The sequence below is a fragment of the Polyodon spathula genome, chromosome 7 (genome assembly GCF_017654505.1).
Source record: "Polyodon spathula isolate WHYD16114869_AA chromosome 7, ASM1765450v1, whole genome shotgun sequence".
NCBI lineage: Eukaryota > Metazoa > Chordata > Actinopteri > Acipenseriformes > Polyodontidae > Polyodon > Polyodon spathula.
The window spans coordinates 25,335,590-25,358,079 of NC_054540.1; the positions used below are offsets into that span (position 1 = coordinate 25,335,590).

At 34.1% G+C, this 22,490-nt stretch overlaps 1 protein-coding gene and 1 long non-coding RNA gene across 5 annotated transcripts in view; one reads left to right on the forward strand and one right to left on the reverse strand.

Moving 5' to 3' along the window:
* Positions 1 to 22,490, reverse strand: part of LOC121318421 — an 85,836-nt gene that overhangs the window by 33,607 nt on the left and 29,739 nt on the right. The window lies entirely within an intron of this gene.
* LOC121318419 (bile acid receptor-like) overlaps positions 3,896 to 22,490 on the forward strand; it is a 30,031-nt gene continuing 11,436 nt past the window's right edge. The window contains exons 1-8 of one of the 4 annotated variants that reach the window (XM_041255059.1): positions 3,896 to 4,081; positions 5,580 to 5,651; positions 6,431 to 6,537; positions 7,820 to 7,955; positions 10,832 to 11,197; positions 18,948 to 19,088; positions 21,721 to 21,854; positions 22,098 to 22,193. In XM_041255059.1, the coding sequence (XP_041110993.1) occupies positions 7,859 to 7,955; positions 10,832 to 11,197; positions 18,948 to 19,088; positions 21,721 to 21,854; positions 22,098 to 22,193 (834 nt within the window). In that variant the 5' untranslated portion in view covers positions 3,896 to 4,081; positions 5,580 to 5,651; positions 6,431 to 6,537; positions 7,820 to 7,858. Of the gene's footprint in view, positions 4,082 to 5,579; positions 5,652 to 6,430; positions 6,538 to 7,819; positions 7,956 to 9,876; positions 10,162 to 10,831; positions 11,198 to 18,947; positions 19,089 to 21,720; positions 21,855 to 22,097; positions 22,194 to 22,490 lie in introns of those variants that run through there. The other 3 variants (XM_041255063.1, XM_041255061.1, XM_041255062.1) reach the window with 3 other exon arrangements.

The window sequence follows — 22,490 nt, forward strand, 5'->3', positions numbered from 1 at the left end:
TCATGTAGTCACCCACCTGGTCAGCCAACAGTATGCACCAGGGGAGACACACAGACTGAAGCCGTGGTGGGCAAGAGCCCCGAGGCACCAAAGCACTGAGACACGAAGCGGCGTGCACATCGAGCACCGTGTGCACGGAGTGTACCGAGCACCATGCGCACTGAGCACCGAGGCGCTATGCACCCTGAGGCACCGAAGCATCATTCACACCGAGTGCACCGAGTACTGTGCTCAATGGATGTACTAAGCACCAAGTGCACTGTGTGTATCGAGTACACCGAGTACTGTGGCGCTATGTGCACCAAGGCACCGAAGTACTGTGTGCACCATGTACACCAAGGACCGTGTGCACCAAGCAACGTGTGCACGAGGCACCAAAGTACCAAGGGCTGAGCGTGCACCAAGGTACCAAATCACCCGAAGGACAGCTAATGCAGCAGTGGTTACTAAGGATGAAATGATTTTTCGATAGTACGATATATTGTTTTTACAAATATTCGTGATAGTCGTATCGTTAACATTTTTTAATTATTCGATAATCGTAGAAAACGATAGCCCCATCCTCAATAAACGTGGCTGGAAGCAAAACAGATGCTTTTCTCACCCAATATTGGGTACAATCATTTGTGTGGACTAGGGCTGATATGATTAAATAAAAAATCTATTTTTCAATCGATTCCATTCCTCATTATATACATGGATAGAAATACTGGATACATTTTTATAACGCTCATAGTTAACAACATTTATTTAAGGTTATAACGAGACTGCACAGAACTCCCTGCCTTACTATTCACAGTATTTTTGCCACAGACAAGAAGTGGGCGTGCTCTTCTTCGCCTGCTCATGTTAACTAGCGTCTGATTTGCTGGTCCCATCCTACTAGCGAATCAGTTTTGAAAATCCTTTGTAAGTACGCCCCTCTGTGTATTCACTATGCAAAAAAAAAAAAAAAAAAAAAAAAAACGCGTCACCTTGTATCCAAAGCAGGACGACAGGCTTGTATTCCTGGCAAACAGCCTGTAAATAAATTGTGCACGTTGAAAAAAATCTTACTGTATATAGTTTGTGCTGCTTTGGAGTTTCAAAATGAACTGTTATATAATGAATATTTAACAATATTCAATAACGTTAAAAATAAATAAATAAATGATCAGTGATGTTAAATGCAATTTTGGAGTAGGGATCAGCTAGCGGGTATGCAATTTGTGGTAAGTAAATCAATTTATTATTATTATTATTATTATTATTATTATTGATGCAATGCATGATGCTGCAGCTGTCGCTGAATTAAAAAAAAAAAGTTTTTCGTAAACTCTTATCTAGTTTATATAGATTACATTCCAAAGTACTGTAATCTGTTTGGAATAAATATTTTAGAACACTTCTGTAGTATGTTAAACTTGCTAGGCTTGTTGTGAATGTTGTGTGTTGTTTGTTTTTTTCTCCTGACTCTATCAAGGCGTAATTACCTCTCTCATTGTGCTCAAGCTTTTACTGAACTGCAATTATTTTAAAATAGTAATGTTGCGAGAAGAGTAATGCACCAAACATATATGGTGCAATCATTGATATTTACTAGAACAATTATATATTGTGTGGCCAATTAATTGATTGCTAATTTGAGGCTTAACTAACAGCCCTAGTGTGTACTTTCAGTACAAAAAAATATATAGCAGGGAAATACAGTACCATAGGATGTACACAAAAACGAAAGTAAGAACAACTTCAAACATGCCCTTCCGTACTTAGCACCCGGTGGATTTAAAAAAGCGTCAGCAGTCAATAAGCAAGGTCACTTTAATAGCATACTTTTTTCCAGTATAGGTCATGAGAAAGAAAAAAGACATTCAAATGCAGGCAGGACAGAGGACGTCACTCCACAGGGGGGCCTATCGGCTGATCTGACATAAAATGCTCAGCGAATACTACCTAAGGCAGGCATATCCCGAAAGTATTGGTTGGTGGTGTGGCAAAGTGCCTGCCCCTGTGTGTATTTTGTGTTGTATGTTGTGTGTTAATGTTGGTGTACAGTCACTGGTACACAGGATATAAACGGGTCTGTGTAACACGAGTGTTTAAAATGTTTATTTGTATTTAGGCAAGAGGATTGCACAGCACTTCACGTGCAAGTAAAAAGTAATAATATGTGAGCAAGGGGAATTGCACTTTATTAATTCACGTGCAGTTGTACCGCGACTCCAATTGAATGACTGATTAGCAATCAAGTCTCGGTACAGCTGCATAAAAGCAACATGTTTTCACTCACTCGGGGTTGTGTGTTCAGTGAGTGGAGAACGGGATTGGAGACGGAGGTTAAAATAATAAGAATAATAGTTAGTAGTTAGAACTGTCTTGACTCACCATGTTTGTTTGTCTATTAGTCCACTGTTTGTTTAGTGTTAGTCGGTTTTGTTTCATCTCTTTGTTTTGGCTACCAGTGCCGTGTCCTGTGTTTTGTTTGTTTTGCAACCTTTTATTTTCTGTTTATTGATTAAACTGCGCAACAGCAGAATTCACATTTCACCTGGGAGTACCGAGTGTTTCTTCCGGGTCTGAAGTCACCATACACGCCATCCTGTTACAGTTGAATTGAAAGGGAACAGCATTCACTTTTTTCTATACACATGTATTGCTATTATTATTATTAGAGCTACAACATTATAACAACTGTCACTTTGACTAGCAAATATGTAGGCAAGACACTCTTTCATATTTTATTTCGGTTTATTATATATATATATATATATATATATATATATATATATATATATATATATATATATATATATATATATATATATATATACACCGATTTTGATGAAAAAACATGCAAACAGAATCAAACTGCCTGCCCTGGAATGCAATTTTGGTGACATGCTTTGCTCCTCCCTTTACCTTCTGCATTAGTCGCAAAGGTCGGCACAACTTCTGGGGTGTGGCCTCATTTGCATGTTAGCTTTGAGCGATTTTGATGATGGCGTTGAAATACAACTTTTACGTCCGGCGTCATTCCATTACCAAATGGAACCAGTTGTCGTTCACCAGGGTAGACGATCTATCCTCGCTCGTACACTTTTTTTCCAAACAACTTCCTGCGTCGTTTTATATAACATTTTTATATATATATATATATATATATATATCTATCTATCTATCTATCTATCTATCTATCTATCTATCTATCTATATATATATATATATATATATATATATATATATATATATGTATATATTCAATGATATGTTGTTCAGTTACTCTACAAACTCATGAGTGCCGTTCACATGCCCTGACGGGAACACACAACTGATGTGTAGTTCACATGCCCTTGTCTCACATCTTATAAAACTATTTGTAATGGTGGTCTGCTGTGAAAGGTGTGATATAAAAATAAAGATTATTATAAATAAGAGTTTATATAGTTACTAGTCACTTTAGTAATTTTATTTCCAGGATGTAAAGAAAAAAAACGAAAAATAAGTGACACATGGATTCCACAAACAAAGTGTAACCCATCAGAAGATTCGCATGCACAATGGATTCCCTCAGGTAACCCATCAAGAAGATTCGTCTCTTTAAAAAAGAATCAATGTTAAACACTATGAAGGTTAAACTATGATACTGGATCATTAAGACTGAAAGGAACCTAACCAGTATAGCAGTACAAGCCATATTTCCATGTAAACCATGTATTTATACTTGCATAGTCATTTATGACCTACAATCAGTGTTTACACAAAAAGTTTAGAAAATGACAGGTTTATAATAACCATGTAAAAGTATTTACAGTATGAGTGCCAATGATTATTGTTTATCGTTCCAAACTTAGAGAGCTTATTATGTGAAGGGGCTGCCTTTTTTATGTACTGTTTAATAAATAACCAAAGCCCCCTCTCTCCCTCTTTCTTTGACCCTGGACTTAACATGACAGCTATTGCTGAGCCTGGGACAAGTGACCACCAACAATTACTGATAATATTTGAAAAAAAAAAAAAAACTGATTATTCAAGCACAGATGGGAAAGAAGAGCTCTTTGGATACTCCATTGCAGTAGCTGTGGATCATATTTTATAAACTTGGGTAGGTTCTTCAGTCATACTGTTGGTACTTGTAGCTGAAAATTAGCTGTAAATTAGGTAACATACATTGTTTGGTCATATACTCATGTATAAGTTTCAATTTTAGTTTTAAAAATATCTTTTCAAGTCACAATGGTAATAAGTTTTGTATATCAGAATATGATTTGTGTTTATGATACATTGAATTGAACAGATATTGTTGTAGTTTTATGTGCAATCATGTTTAGGTTTTGTTTTGTTATTCTGACAAGACATGATGAATTCACATCAAGCATCATTACCTTGAACAATTAAAAGAAGTTAGAAGAATAAGCGTGGGAAAATATAAGCTCTATTTTTCGTGCTGCTATTGAAAGTGGTTCAATTTAAATCCCATAGGTAAATTGAAGGTGGCAGAGCAGTTTAGCTGCCACTATTGTCTTTCAATATATTGTCATTCAGAATTCGCAACAAATAACCAAAGAAAATATATATTATCATTTTATTGGTTTGAAATATATATATCATATATATATATATATATATATATATATATATATATATATATATATATATATATACAGTGCCTATAGACAGTCCAGAGTAGCTTTGGCTGTCTGTGCGAAACCGACATCCATTTTTATTTGAGCATTCTTATTTGACACTTTCATTCCCATTAGAAGCAGGACTTTGCAATAGTGTGAAAACACCTATATATATATATATATATATATATATATATATACACACACACACACACACACACACACACTGTTGTAAATGTTGTGAAACTTTGACCAAATTTAGCGTAAGGGTTGTAGTATTACCATGGTAGTGTATTTAACTGGTTTTTATTATTATTATTATTATTATTATTATTATTATTATTATTATTATTATTATTATTATTATTATTGTTGTTGTTGTTGTTGTTGTTTATTTTACAATTTCCACATTTTCAAAGAATTGACTCCAGGAATTAATTAAACTATTTGTGGAAAGGAGAAAATTAAAAGGAGAAAATTCCATGTTAATGTTAAAAAAATAAGAAACAAAAAGAAACAGAGAGTGCTTAGGAGACATTGATTATTACGCTGCAAACACGTTTTTTGAATTTCACCCAGGATTGTATCTGAATCTGATGAAGCCTGTTACATACAGTATTGTTTTACAACGTGAACAAGTTTCTTCGAATAATAAAAAAAAAAAAAAAATTCATGGTACCACTATTATTATATATTACAAAAATTGTGATTTCTTTTTTTGCAGCCAACATATTAATTTAAGTGTTTTCTTGGTGGTTGGTTTGCCTTGTATCTTATTTGTGAGTATTATTGTAGTGTCATACTGTAATATAATAATATTACTAAGTTGATGTTTTGTTTTTTTATGCAAAAAAACTTTGCAAAACAGTACTGTATGTAAAAACCTGTCTGCAGCATGATGTAATGACATCTGTCTCCTTGACTATTGCAAAAATAGAATGAAAACAGGCATATTAAGACTATATTTTTTCGTAGATATCATCAATCAATAATTATTTTAAGCGCCCTGTTCAGATTGGCAGTTATGGGAACACATTATATATAAAGGTAAGGAACCAAAGTGCAGTGTGGCATGCTTTAAAATAGTGAATGAAAGGTTTTGGGGGTGATTAATATAGATTAATAGATTAATTCACAAGATATTGTTATTAGTGGGCAAATGGCATGTTATATATTACATTAGAAATACTGTTATAATCTTATTTATAACATTTTTATAATGTGTTATAGCAAAACAAATGACAAATGTGTATTATAACAGTATTATTATTTCTAATCATACTTTATTCTGTTTAATAACATAGCTAATAATGTGTTTATAAATTGTTTACAATCACTTATAACGAATACTTAAACTAAAGTGTTACCAACAATCCTATATTACATTGTGCATACTTAAGCAACTGCATCCCCTTTGTACCATCAAACTCCTCCCTGCCCGTTGCCATGGTTTATCCTATCTCTGCCTGACCCATATCTGATCGCAATGGAGTTGTTTGGAGTACTTGCAGTAACGCACTTCCAGTTTCTGCCCACCATCGACTCGACCTGTCTATGGGGAAGTGTACTACTGACCTTACCCCGTGCCCTTTCCGATCGGTTGGGAGATTTACAGCATTTATTCTTTCTCTCTTTATCAGAATGCCTTACTTGTGACAGAGTGTGTAATCCCTTTCTGGTTCTATATTTAAGCAAGGGGCAAAGCAATGAATGAAATATAAAAAGGTGCCCAGAGAAACGGGTGCACAGTATGGTATACTAAACGAAGTTCTTTTAATGGCCTAAAGATTTATACATGTTCATGAGTTACTTCACTTTTTTTGCAGGTTGTTCATGACACAGTTATTAAACTACAGAAGATGAAGGCCATCGTTTAGTACATGTTAGTCCCACGTGGTCCCATACAATCAACCAAAGACTTTATTTGGCAAAGGTAATGGTGCTTTATTTTAGTCAGAATTGTTATAGTAGGTTAAATAAGTGATTACATTTTACTGATACAGAGACAATTAAATATGCCTCCTTGTTAATTATCAGATTTCTTTGTGGGGAATTGTCTACAGTGGGTTACTGGAAATTAGTTAACAGTTAGGGCTGGCTAAAACTGAAAGATTGTGATGGTTTTGAAGTCCAAATGTGTATTTGTGGAAGTGGTGGAGCTAACTTACTTGTTATGAATACCTGTTTAAACATGTTAATCGGCACACCCCTATTATCAGCGCTTGTTTTCTGTGGCTGGTATGGGCAGGTGTTGATTGGGGGAAGAAACAAGGGGTCCTATTTGCAAAGACTTATTTAAAGAAAGATTCATTTTTTGAAATCTTGATTTTATGTACAAATTAAAGTTTATTATTCCTGTTATTAGTTTTGTAGCACTACAAATTACACTTTGGATACATGTATTTGTTGTATTGCACATTATTAAGAAAAACAACTTCTAAACTTGGGCTGTTAAAACAGAGAAAACAGATGGATTGATTTAAAATATAAAACACCCACTAGTTGCAGGAGGTCAGGGATGAGATGTTGCCACTAGGCAAGAGTGCAGCTGTTTCATTAGTTCACCGAATTATTGAATCTTTAGTGGTTCACAGGCCACTGCTAAGCGTTCATTATCACAGTAAATGAAAAATCTTGTAAAATGCAATTACTTTTTTATGCAGATAACGTTGTCAGTTTAATCAATTTAATTTTTTATATACTATCATTACTGATACTTGACTTAAAATGTCCCAGGATGTATTGATTGCTGGATGTTAAATTCCTTTTCAAGGCAAATTCTCCAAGTTTAGGTATATTTCATTAGTAGTCTTATTTGCACAGTACATGTCTCATCAACACTGTGTCATTTTATCCCCAATCATAAATCGTCAAACCTAGGCTGATTAAATTATACTACCTTGCATTTTCCATTTTCCATTATAGGTTTGAATACAGTGGAAATCAGCCCTACCTTTCCAATATATTGCACTGCATTCCACAATGTAAACATTCTGCTCTTATTTCTAATACAGTACATATTGTTTTAACAGATACAGGCTTGCTGGGATATAATACCTATATATATATATATATATATATATATATATATATATATATATATATATATATATATATAAAAAATTAATATAAACCACAGTATTTACTTCATTTGTTGGACTGACATTTGCATGCAACCAAATGCAAATAAGAATGCATCTATTTATGTCTTGCAGGACTTTTGTTCTTTTTTTTGACCTGTTAACAAGATCTGAATGAATGTGTGGATGGGGTCAGATATAAATGTGTTGGGGCAGCTCCAGATGCCCGCCAGTGATGGCTTTTCTTTGTCTGAAAACTCTCAGTTCTTTGGTAAGCGACCATTTACATTTTTAGTGGTTAACAAATTTGTTAAAAAATAGGAGGCCTTTGTCATCCATGTACTTTACTCTTATCTGAATATGATTAAAAAATTCTTATACGGATTTTATAAAAAAATAAAAACAAATAAAAAACTCTTTACAGAATAGTACATCAAGGTTTCTTATAAACACTGAGGCATGTTGAATTTTTCTAAATTACTCTGAAGAACATCTGGGAACTTTTTGCATAAACTTGATCGAGTAAATATTTTCAGCTAAGAAATAAGTTTTCTGTAGCCATCAACAATTGTCAGGTTGTTTGGGTGAGGAAGCATGCAAGTATTTGCTCTCCAAAGCAATTTTTTCAAATGATCCACCCAAACTCTAGCACTCTCAACCCAGGTTTTCCATTTAAAACAATGAGGCTTTAAATCCTAAACCCCAAAGTTAAAACGTCTGTGAAACTTTATCTCTGATCAAGGCGGGGGGGCAACAAAATTACTATAAATATTAGGTCTTCAGAAAAACAACAGCTCTGTAAGTTAAACAAAAATAACATGCCAACATTATTTTTTTTTTATCAGCAGTTGTTATATCATTTAACAAAATAAATGCTCCATTATAAATTAAGACAATATAATAGTTTCATTTTCATGGAGTGGTGTCTTGAAGTTGAGTTTTGCCTTGGTAATTGCTAAACCCCAGTGCAGAGATATAAGGCATCAGGAGGATTTACCCTGAACTCGGGAATTGAAATCTGTGATCTCATGCTGGAGCTGGATTCCGGTGATACATGCAGTAACAACGTTAATCATGCTACAAGCAGCTTGCCTATGGACAGTGCTTGGCAATTACGTTATAAATGGTGATCTGCTAATGTGTTTAAGATTAGCAAGCTTCAGAAAAATAAACATTGCTTATAGCATCTAACTATCAATTATTTTTTAATGATGGCTATTAGGATTTTTCTAATTGGGTGTTACACCAACCATAATGCACAATAAATACAAATCGGAACCAGCCTCATTTTTCTTCAACAACCAACATTAACGAAGTTACCAAATAAAATTAAAGCTATCGGTTTACCATCAACTAATTACACTGCCTGTCATGGCAGCACATGGTTATGCTTTGCTGCTGAAAAAAACAACAACAAAAAACAATGTGCATTGTGCCTGTTTTTAATGGAATGAATGGATTAACCCGATAATAAACAGGGTTTCCAATCTACAAAATTAGGCTTACATTAATTGGTTTTAAAATAAATTGGATAATGAGATGGTTATTTGTAAATACCCAGGAGTGATGAATAGATTGTATGAAAATAGCTTGCAAATCTGTGACAATTCTTCAAAGAATGTGAATGTCCAATCACAGTTACAGTCATTTATTAAGCTCAGGTTGTAGTAAATAATCAATGCTGTATTTAATAGTGGTGTGCAGATACTCATTTTACTTGGAAACAAGGGAAACCGAGAGACTGGATTGTTTTGCTGAGTAATTAACCTTTTTTATTCAATGATACCTAACTACTTCAGGCAGTTACTTGGAAAATATGAGTACTGGCATAACCTTAGTATTTAAAAATGTTAATGATGCTGTTACTATCCATGCAGTGTTCTATAGATATCCTTGCAATGGAAAAGCTTGTAATAAAAGTGGGCAATGAACGTCTTTTAGATAGGATTTTCCATGTTTGTCAAATGTCACCTCTTCAACAGGGGATTGTATTATAAGAGTCTACTTTACTACAATCATATTAAGTGGATTACAAAACCATTATAGATACAATTATTGTGAGACATTGTTTGAAGACATTTGGTAGGTTTATATTCTTGATTGGTGGATAGGTATTTATTAGAGTTGTTATCAATATTTACAGTTCACACATACCTACAGTATGGCCATGATATTTACAGTATATTATCAGAAATGCAGTAACGTAGGTGTTAAAGTTAATAAGTAATCCTGGCAACCTTTGAGCTCCCAGCACACCTGAGGAGGTACTAAAGGCTGGTGGTTGGGTAATACATTAGTACATGTTTATGATGTTACAGTGGCTACAATGAATGCTGCTTTTAGTTGAACACTGTTCTTGACTGAGAGAGGTACGGGGGGAGGAATAGTAAGGTCTTGAGGTACCCAACCCGGACACATTCATCACATCCATTAGGCTCTGTCTGTCATGGAAATGGTTCATGTGAAGCCTGCGGGAGGTGGGTAGCTTAATTAAAACTTGGTTCAATATTGGCAAGTCAGCTTCATTTCCAGGTGGTGCTTTTGCCCTTTGAACATAAAGGAAGATTGATTTACAAGAAATAGTATTTAAGAAAGGATTTTAATTTTTTTTTTTTTTTTAACAAAAATAATAATTTAACATTAACATAGTGCAGACTGGTATGAAATAAGGGAAGATTGTGCTGATTTTGATTTATTATTAACTAGCAAAAAAAAATGTCTCGAAAAGATAATACGGTTTGTGATTTTTTTTGGTTGAATTTCCCTTACATTGATTATAATCGCAAACCAAATTAAATTAAATTGATACATGTTTTCTTTTTCTGATAGCTGCTGATCTGATTTATACAGTATAAAAAATGTCTAATCCATAGATTTTTTTTGGCCTTATAACAGTAACAATTTGACTGTGAAATATTGACAAATATCTCCTTCACCAAATATTTAAAAGGTATAATATATTAATCTTACATAAGGGGATTTCCACAGTGGCTCTTTTTTGTGTAGTTAGAAGCAATATGAATTTGAATTCTGCATTATTTATTTTTAGAGAAAAGCTTTGTAAAAAAACACAAACGAAAACAAACAACAACTCAAAATGTTCATGGCCTGTATCAATTCTTTATTTAATCATACATTTTCTTTTAGATTTGCTGACTGAACAAGACAGCCCTCTGATGCATGATCCAGATGTGCTGTCTTTCCCCAGCTATCCCAGCATGCAATTCTCTCCCGTACAGCCACCCATGGCCTCACCACCTTACTACTCCAACCACAATTACTACCAACAGTACCCTGAGGAGTGGTACTCCACTTCTGGAATTCATGAACTGAGGAAACTGCCCTGTGAGAACAGATATGAAAAGGGGATAGAAGAAGGGATTACACCTGTGTGCAAGAGGTCAAGACAGGGACTTCATGCAGGGCGGATAAAGGGGGATGAACTATGTGTAGTTTGTGGGGACAAGGCCTCTGGATACCATTACAATGCACTTACTTGTGAGGGATGCAAAGGTAGGAGAAATGGTATTTCTTTGCTTTTCAAATCATGAGAAATGCTGCTTAGATGAGTTAAAACAGTCTTTATCATTCTTTGTTTTATTAGGCCTAAACTTGACAATAAATGTTTTGTTTCTCGAGGCCTACTCAACACTTTCCTTTTTTGAACCAACCTGGAAAAACTACAACCAGGAAACTTTGCTTGCTTACCCAACCTCTGGCATACATATCTTTATAGAGCTGTAAATCCACAGCTACAACTTGGCAACAGACAAATGGTCTAACAAGTAGTCTTGTTATTGAGTAATTGGAAAGTTATTTGATCAATATATTTTTTTCAAATTATGACTCAGTTTTGATGTATAACTGAAGATTTATGAGTACAAGGTCTATTGTATCTGCAGAACTTTTCCTCAAACAATGCTGATGAACAATAATTGCAGCTGTTGCATGGTGTCCAGGAAATAAACTGAGTTAAAGAGTAATAGGAGCTCAATATTAGAGTAACTGAACCCAGAACAATGAAGAATGAATCACCCAAAATAAATAAAGGATTTACTTAATTAAAAAAAGCAACTAAAATGACATCTGAAGCTAAAAAAATAATAATAATCAGAAATAGTGATGCTCTCTTGCTTAAATACATTGTCGGGTTTGTTTTTGTTACTTACATCAACTAAATTGATTGATCCAGTATAACAAATGGGTCAGAATTAAAATGAGGGAAAGTATTTTTTTTGAAAGAACAGATATATAAAAGCAATAAAAATAAATGCTTGAATGTTTTTGTGGCTGGATGGTCTTAAAGTATTGAGTGGATCTTGTGATGCTGTCAGAGAAGTATTAAAAGGACCATAAACCATAAACATGTGCTATTGGTCTGTATAGTTTGTATATTTATATAATTGTGTACAAATTAGATATCCAAATCAAACCCTACCCCATTTAGTTTTCCCTTTTTTTGCCATTATGAAACATTCTATTTTGTCTAGTCCTTTGTGTATTTTAGTAATTTAATCATAAGTGGGCTATTGCCATCATTGTATTCTGTTACTGTCTACAGCTGGATACTTGACAAAACAGTAAAAAAAAAAAAAAAAAAGAAAAAGAAAACTTATGTAAAATGTGATGTGTTCAGATTTTCTTTTACTTAGTAAATGTAATAAGCTTTGGTCAGTGAATCTACCCAAAATAAATAAATAACATGTCCATGTACTTTGGATTTAAATAATTGTGTTTCCTCTTGCAAATACAGAAATCTATTTGAGAATATGGGTTCTGCAGAACCGTTATTATTTTCCTTGTGAAAATGTCGAATTCTTGCTGTTTAAAGTTAATCTGGACAAATGGTTTGAAAATCTATTTTCTTACCTCCCCTATTTATTATAATGAAGTAGATTTGGTTCTTTTTTGTTTTTTTTAGAAAATACAGTTATTTCATTTTGTCGTAAGTACAACATATTTATATATATATATATATATATATATATATATATATATATATATATATATATATATATATATATAATATATATAATGTTACACTACGTTTGACACCGATTTTGATGAAAAAACATGCAAACAGAAGCAAACTGCCTGCCCTGGAATGCAATTTTGGTGACATGCTTTGGTCCTCCCTTTACCTTCTGCATTAGTCGCAGAGGTCGGCACAACTTCTGGGGTGTGGCCTCATTTGCATGTTAGCTTTGAGCGATTTTGATGATGCCGCAGGTTTATTTGAAATGCAGGCGCAGCAGGTCCCATTACAAAAATGGAACAGCAAGTGGTGAAAGAGAAGGAGCGAGCAAGAGAGAGTCCAAACAACGTACATTATATATATATATATATATATATATATATATATATATATATATATATATATATATATATATATATATATCTTTGTAACCGCATCACAAAAACAAATCAAACAATATCACTCCACCAGTTTGATTTGTAACAAAATGTTGTTTAAAATAAATTTCAACCTTTCTCATAACATATTAATTGAAGAATGGGTAAGTCAAAACTCCCTGGAAAATAATATGCGTAGCTCAGAGATGTCGACCGACTCTATAAATGTAGTACAAAGAGAGGAATACTGAAAGACCTAAAGATATCTGAAACTAAAACTAAAAAATATGTTTTTAAAGCATTAAAATGTATTTTAATACGCAGAAATCAGCACATTACTTATCTTGGATTTACTGTGCACGCTGAACTAACTTTGAGTTTCACTAGTTAAAAAAAATTATTATATTAAAATAACATAACAATTAAAATTAAAAAAAGTGAGCATGTCCTTCGTTTTGTAAAAGAGCAAATTGCAAACTTGTACTATATGTGCCTCTAAAAACACTATATACAACCTGTGAGGCACTGACTGAGCAGCTGCCTCTGTGCACTAAGTCCGTACTGCAAAAAAACACATAGGAGTCATTTAAAATGATCATTAATTACATGAGTGCTCTGATGATCCAAATTGCCCTATCAAGTCACTGGAGAAATATATAATGAAATGTCCGAAGAATTCGCCAGCTTTCAATCTTTTTCCACGAACCAGAGTAGATCCAACCAATGTGAGCGATAAAAATATCTGGCATACTTGCAGGCTATTAGGAAAAAAATGTAATCTAGAACATAATGGCAAAAATGTGTTTTAGAAATGCTGTTTTGTACACTCATTTTATAGAGAAGGTCACAGACAACATTGTTATAATGGAGAACTGTATTTTGTACAACAGAATGAGGGGCACCTTGCTCAATAAATAAACTGGCATCACAAATAGCCAAGAGATTTTAATAAGCAAGATACAGGTGCGGTGGTAACTGGGTGTGTGATATTGTTCTTCGTTTTACCTGATGGGGTTGTAACTATCAAGACCTGTATCACATTGAATGTTGTACCATCTTTGAGAGTCAAGTAATCAGTGATGCAATTCTATGAGTAAACTCCATGATTGGCCATGAACTTTTGCCGTGTTTCTTTGAAATTATTGGATAGCGTTGTGTGGTTCTAATGTCATTCGAGACAGGATATACCCATACAAATATTTGCAAACTATAAAAAATCCCAGTAATGGAATATCAGATCTTTTATAGGAGAAGTTAATTTGAAAGCAGAAAATAGAGGATCAAGGAAGTACCTGCCACCATTACTATTGTTTGCATGTTTGCTGAATACCTTAAAATGATATGGTTGTTTGGGAAGCATTGATTTAGTTGGGTGAACAAAAGGTAATGATTAACTGTATACTGTCTGGTGACTTTTAAGGCACTGGTTGATCATCAGATTCCAGTGGAACTTGGAAAATGTTACTTAGATGTCTATTTGTATCATAACATTTTAATACCAGTGTATTGCACAGGTATTTAGGCATGAAACTTATAACAATTTATATTTTTATAAAGCAACTGAGGCACCAGTACTTTAAATATTGTTTGGTTTTAAAATAAGGTGCAAGCATAACAAAGTAAAAGTAAATTGGATTGCAAAAAGTTAACTAGTTGCAAAGTTTTAAAATCCAGGTAAACTATAGCTATTAGCTATCTTCCAGGTCAACAGTGGTGCCTCCGAGGACTCGATGCCTCAGTCTCACATCACAATGGCACGGCATGCCAGAGACCCTAACAGAATGTAAAGGTAGAGCCTGAGAATTCAACCACGTTCACCAGGTACAGAGAACTCAATCAGCTACCAAAGAGTATATTACACATTGCCTTCACTTTAAAAAGCTCATGCCAAAGCTTAGACATGCACTTTCATGTACCACTGACTGAGCTGTGTCCAGGATAATCTGATCCCCCTCTGCAGCATATTTAGCAAGGGTAAAGCAAATTATTAATCCCTTTTCAGGATATCAAGGAAATGCATCTTAAATTAACCAGATTTATTTATATCAATAAGCATCTTATTTAAATCATGTGTTGATGACTGGTTGTCATCATAGCCTATCAAAGCCCCTGACGTGCTGTTTTGTTCTGGCAGTGTGAATGCAAGGAATAGGATGCTTTGGCTGCAAATGCTCATTTCACTGTCTGTGTAGAGATCTGTCTACTTGAATGCAGTGACTCTGCCAATGTAGCAACAGAAAAAACAATCACACAATGATACTTGATACTTTTCTGTTTGTTTGACCTACACACTGTTTAAGAAACGATCTAAAATATACAAGAAACTATTTTAGACAAGATAATTATTCAAAAGGTTGGGGCTGCTACATGAGGAAACATATATACTTTTATGGAAACTGTTGATTGTTAAATTGTTTTAGTTGAAACAGATTGATCATTACCTGTATTCAGTGGGTTATTTTATTTATTTTTTTATTGTGCATGTTAATTGATAGCTTTAAACCTGCAAACTTGAATGACATAGTGGCCTTTGGTCAGTGTTGAGGAGTAACACATTAAATATAATGCATTACTCTAATCTGATAACATTTTTCAGTAACTTGTAACTGTAATGGTTCTTTTCTTAAACAGGTAACTAAATGTGGTAACATCGAAATGTGCTGTAAAAATAAAATGCAAACTCTACCTGAGGATTAATCGCAATAGGCGGCTCCTTCAGCTCAGCTCTCTAGCGAGCTCCGCCCAAAGCTAGCGCCGCACCCCCCTCCCGTTTCTTTTTGTGCACTCTAAAGACATTGTAAATCTCTTTACATTTAGAAAAAAGACTATGACTAATGCCGTAATCGCTATAAAATCTCAAAAAATAAAATGCAAACTCCTACCTGAGGGATTAAATAGCTCCGCTCCCCCCCCCCCCCCCCCCCGCCTATAATTTCCTGGTTGCATTTGTGATGCTGCCAACAGATTGTCACAAAATGTTAAAAAATGTGGCCACCTCTTGTTCAATAAAACAAAAACAAAAAAGAAAAATTGCAAAATCTAAATTGTATATTATATTTTATTATACTCTTTCTAAGCATCAAAAAATATACATTTTGGCAGGTAGCTCAAAATAGTATTGAAACTTGAGCCATAATCGAAGTCAAAACCATCCAGAAGAACATACAAACCAAACATGAGAGACATCCATTAAGTTGAAGAGGATGACTATGTTTATAACGCTGACAAACAGCCTTTACACAAAAGGAATTCATTCAAATTCGAAATCATTTATTTATCAAGGAAAATACAAATCAAGGTGATTAAATTACTTGTGGGTGTTTTTGCATTTAAAGCTTTAAAAGGAACAGTCAGCTTCCCTTCTCATATTTCTGCTGAGTAATAACCTAAGAAATGAGCTCCCTGCACTGTAAATGTTTAATGCCTTTCATTCTGTGGATAAGCAGGTGGAAGAATGTTTAATTAAAAGTCCTGCAGCCCTGTACAATACAATTTGAATTTATGTAGCTCCGCTAATGAAGATGGATCCCCTGACACAGCAAGGCAACTGTACAACACCAATTCATTTATATAGTGTCCTTCATGAGCATGCATTACTATACAACACCAATTCATTTATATAGTGTCCTTCATGAGCATGCATTACTGTACAACACCAATTCATTTATATAGTGTCCTTCATGAGCATGCATTACTGTACAACACCAATTCATTTATATAGTGTCCTTCGTGAGCATGCATTACTGTACAACACCAATTCATTTATATAGTGTCCTTCGTGAGCATGCATTACTGTACAACACCAATTCATTTATATAGTGTCCTTCGTGAGCATGCATTACTGTACAACACCAATTCATTTATATAGTGTCCTTCATTAGCATGCATTACTGTACAACACCAATTCATTTATATAGTGTCCTTCATGAGCATGCATTACTGTACAACACCAATTCATTTATATAGTGTCCTTCATGAGCATGCATTACTGTACAACACCAATTCATTTATATAGTGTCCTTCATGAGCATGCATTACTGTACAACACCAATTCATTTATATAGTGTCCTTCGTGAGCATGCATTACTGTACAACACCAATTCATTTATATAGTGTCCTTCGTGAGCATGCATTACTGTACAACACCAATTCATTTATATAGTGTCCTTCGTGAGCATGCATTACTGTACAACACCAATTCATTTATATAGTGTCCTTCGTGAGCATGCATTACTGTACAACACCAATTCATTTATATAGTGTCCTTCATGAACATGCAGCCCATTTTTAAATGGGATTGGGAATGACCAAAAGTAATTTTTAGGTTGCGTTTAGGTGAAATCATGTACGAAGTAATATCTATGATTTGCTATTGCTAGACAATGTAACTGCTAATCTACCAGAAATTATACATTTATAATGAATATTAATATTTACTCCATTTCCACATTGATGCAGTTAACTCCCTTACACTCTATTATTTTATGTTATAAATATATCAGTATTTTAGATCATTGGGCAAAAAGAAATCAGTGACCCTGATTATATTTGAAATTAACTCATGGGTTTGTAAAGAGGAAATATTTTTTAGGATATGTACTGCACCGGACTTTTACAGTAATGTATGTTTCACGAGTTTTCAATATTAATTATAGGCCTCATCACAAAAAATCATACTAACTGCTAGCTGGCTGGCTGTTGAGTTTGCATTTTGCTTATACCTCACCTGGCTCTGTCATTTAGTTTATGTCATGTCTACTGTGTTTGAGTTGAGTGCTTTAATTCACAACCAGATTTATATATTCTGTGTTACCAAGGAAATAAAACTCTTTGTATAAAAATAATTACAATCTTTGTATGCATACATAAGTGCAAAACATAGATTGTGGGAATGTACAACCGCCTATCCCTTACAAAATGTATATGTAAATTTGCAGTTTTCCAATGCTTTCCCCATGGTTATACTTTGCATTTACCACGGTTTGCCATGCTTTATAGTTACAATGTTTACCTATGCCTTGTTTTGGTTTCACTATTCTCTTTTGTACACTTCTCTACGTTTACCATGGTAAACTTTTATAAAGGATGTCATGACACCTACCAATATCAGCTTCATTTCATAACAAACAAAACTTATTTCAGATTCCCACTGGCAAGCATATTAACACTAAAGAAAGTAAAGAAGTGAGCATTTCAAAAAGAGAATGAAAATTAAATCAAAAGAGGAAAACTGCTGATTGATATAAGTGTAGAATATAAGACACTGAGATAGAAGTTCTAAGATGGCCCAGTCGCAACACAAAAACATAACACAATTTGCATTTCTGTTGCAACAATTCGCAAAGTATACATGTTGTCATATGTACTAAGAGAAAATATGTTAATAAAGAAAGCCGCAATATATTAATTTAAATATGTTTGAATCATCTTAGCAAGATCTCTAGCATTGTGAGAGTTGCGCAACATTTTTTTGAATAAATAATGAAAGGCAGTTTAATTCTATCAGATTCTATAGTGGGACCCTCACCTTCACCACCAAATAAAAAATGTGTTTATATCAAAAAGCTTTTCGTAATCATATAGTAGCCCCTAGCTAAACCGCACACAAGAAGGTGTCGGGTTTAAAAAAATACAATAAAATTGCACACACATACATTTATAGTGCTCAATCTATTTTAAATGTATAAATCATTGTGCTGAAATAACACTAATGTGTTTTTGGTAGGCTACACATTACATTATGAAAAATATAAATCTGTACAGTAGTCCGATACTGTATACAGTACAGTAATAAAATCAAATGAATACCTAGCGCACTTTTACTTTAGCCTGTAGGCTACCGGTAACACACTGGTGTACAATGCAAAGAGAAGATTATTTTAAATTGAAACCAAATGTGTCTCTTCCGCAGGTTTCTTTAGGAGGAGTATCACAAAGAATGCAGTGTACAAATGTAAGAATGGCGGGAACTGTGAGATGGACATGTACATGAGGAGGAAGTGCCAGGAGTGTCGACTCAGGAAGTGCAAGGAGATGGGAATGCTCGCAGAATGTAAGTGCAGCAGAACTGACTTGAAGACTGAATAACATTCATTCATTCCAGCTATACAGAATGACAGTACACCTTGTTGAAGCATGCAGCAGTAATGAAAAGTAATTCCAACTAATGACCATTAAGGGCTTGGCATCTTCATCCTGGTGGATAAGTATGGGGAAGTCATTAACATAATTTAGAATGTATAGTAGGGACTTAGGTTCAGAGATCAATCGACTGCTAACCATTTGTTCCTGTTAGTAGCCCTCTTTGCTGCAGTTCATCGGTAGCTAGACAGTTATCAACAAACATCTGTACATCAGGCTTGACTGGCTCTCACATGGCTGTTACTTCACTGCTGATGTTGGTTTGGCAGTTTGTGAGAGCTGCTGTTTTATACTGTGTGATAGATACAAGTTCTTCACTATTCAGCACTGTTAAATCAATTGAATAGACCACAATTTGTAACATTATTCTTTCATTTTAAATGCCATTGTTTTAGCCGCCTTCATAGTTGCAGTAATGAAAGTGTTAAATGCTAGTTCTTTTCTATTTCTAATACTGTAAGTAAGAAGCTTGGGACGCCCCCCCCCCCCCAAAAAAAAAAAAACACAGATAAAAACCAATACATAGCAGCCAACAGGAAATTAACCTATCACAGTGTCTGTTCCCTTCTCTTGTATATTCTGATTAAAAGATAAGAGATGTAATTAAGTCTGGTCTGTGGGAATGAAAAAGAAAAAGTGAAATCTGCACACAAAATATTTTCCATGGGCGGAACATCAACATTCCAGGCCACCTCGATATATATATAAATGTTGTTATCTATCCAGGCTAACGCTTCTGATAAGATGCTATCAGCAAATCAGCTAATATATATATATATATATATATATATATATATATATATATATATATATATATATATATATATATATATATATATATATATATATATATATATATATATATATATATATATATATATATATATATATATATATATATATATATATATATATATTGCTGATTTGTTGATAGCATCTTATCAGAAGTGTTAGCCTGGATAAATATAACAACATTTTCAACTGGGATAACAGCCTAATAATGTCCCATGCTGCTGAGGAACCAAAATATGAACAGCATTATTATAAGATTATAACTAACATAGCCTACAATTAGAAATCTGACAGCGTCACATACAATGCCTTTGTGTAGTAAAAAATAAATAAATAAATAAACAGTTTGTCATCTCAACCATAATAACAATACTAATTATTTAAGATAATAATAATCCAAAAAAAAAATAAATAAAAAAAAAACCTTTGCAAGGGGATGCAGTGTCATTATTCTAGAGTGAAATTTAAATGGTCCTTTATTATTGAAGCATTTTGCTTGGAGCCCTAAGCTGTCCTTTTCAGCATTCAGAAATGGCCAGTGAGAGTTAAGGATAAGGCTAGGATAAAGCTGTACAAAAGGCAGATCAATTTACACTCTTGGTATGGGCCAGATGAGATGAGCCACAATGAGTGTTGCTATTTGAAGCTACCAGGCAATGGAAACACCAAGGACTTTGACTGAGCTGCTCATGTTTCTCATAAATTGTACATCAGAATTTTTATAAATATTGTAGGGGGCAGGCATTTTGTAGACCTGCACTTCAAACACTTGACAGGTTTCAAACAAGGCATGCAGTCTGGAGTGATGGGGTTATTTTTGGACCTGGTCTAATCGTGTAATTCAGGGAGGGTGGTCTGCAAGGCTTAAATTATGAGATAATAGCACGGATGGCCTTAATAGAACATAATAGCTAAAGGTTTTCTTTTGTTTTATCACTTATATGTTATCTAAATAGTTTTGATTTGTTTAATGAAATTGTGGTTGAATATTTTAAAAGGTTTACTAATAAAAACAACTACCTGCAGTAATTTTTTGTGCATTTCTTACAGTTAATGTTTCAGCTTAAAAACAAAAATCTTTTTACATTAAAAACACATATTTTCAAAGCTTCATTGAAATAAAAAAGCATACACTTAAATTATTTTTTTTGTTTGTTTTTGTTTTTACTTTGCTAATAAAATACATTTTACAATACTGATAAACACCCCCTTAAACACTGAAATAAAATGGCCTTTTCTGCCAGGATCTTGGATGGAGTTCAAGCCTTCACAAGCAGGCCAGATAGCTCAGGCCATTGAAGCTGTTACAAATCTTCTCTCTTTTCAGGAATAATTATCAGCAAACTCTATAATCTTCAGAATCCTGATATGACTTAAGCAGTTGGCTGCATTACAGTACATGGTTTTCTTAGATGACAGTATGGACACATATTGACAGCCTTAGTTTCATTTAGCTCCCTGGTGAACTATAATATAATTGTATTATAAAATAGTTAATAAAATGATTTTCAGTCAAATTCAAGCCCTGATATGCATAATGGTTCTCATTTATTTTGCTCACAGCAAATAACAAAACTAGTGATCAGTATGTGTAAATCAGCTTTGTCGGTTCTGTATAAGAACTACAGTATCTGAGTAGTCTAAAATGTGGTATCTGGCTTTTGTGAGTATTCTTTAAACTCTGCGTTTCAGCACTAAGCTTCAGCTTCTTGATTTGATTTGCAGTAAAAGCAAGCCATTGTAATTTGCAGGTTTGTTAACAGAGATACAGTGCAAGTCAAAGAGACTAAGAAAAAATACCAAGCTGTCATCTGATGAGTGTGTCAGGGAAGAGACTGATGGTGCTGATGCCAAGCAGGTCACATCCACAACAAAACCTTCAAAGGTAATGGTTATTCAGAAGACAGAAATCAGCTGTTAGTTTTCACAAAAGCCATATTGCTGTCATAGTTATTACATTTTCTAAGAGACCCTTCCTGTATCTTATCAATGTAATAAACACGTCATTCAACTTTTAGTGTCAGGCTTCTATTTGTGGTTCTATTTGACTCTTTCTAGTATGATGTGTGTGACATGCATTCAATGCGGTGCCACTCACTGTAATCCTTTATTTATTTCAATCGAGCAGAAGGTTGAACTCACCCAGGAACAGCTAAGCCTCCTCAATTACATCCTTGATGCCTACAACAAGTATCGCATTCCGCTAGACATGGCCAAAAACCTTGTGAGTTCCAAAACAACTACCTTGTCAGGTGTGGCTGTAACAATGCACTTATGTCATGATACGAAACTATTGCAATATGCAGGCTGCAAAACAATCTGTATCACAATACATGTGATGGTCTTCATGGGCTATTTGTATGATACATAAATAAGATGAAATGATTATTTAATGATGGACTGTTTTGAGGAAAGACAAATTAAATGAGATACGAAGAGTATGGTCTTGTATCACAACCCAAACAATTATAGGAGGCTGTGTGGTCCAGTGGTTAAAGAAACGGGCTTGTAACCAAGAGGT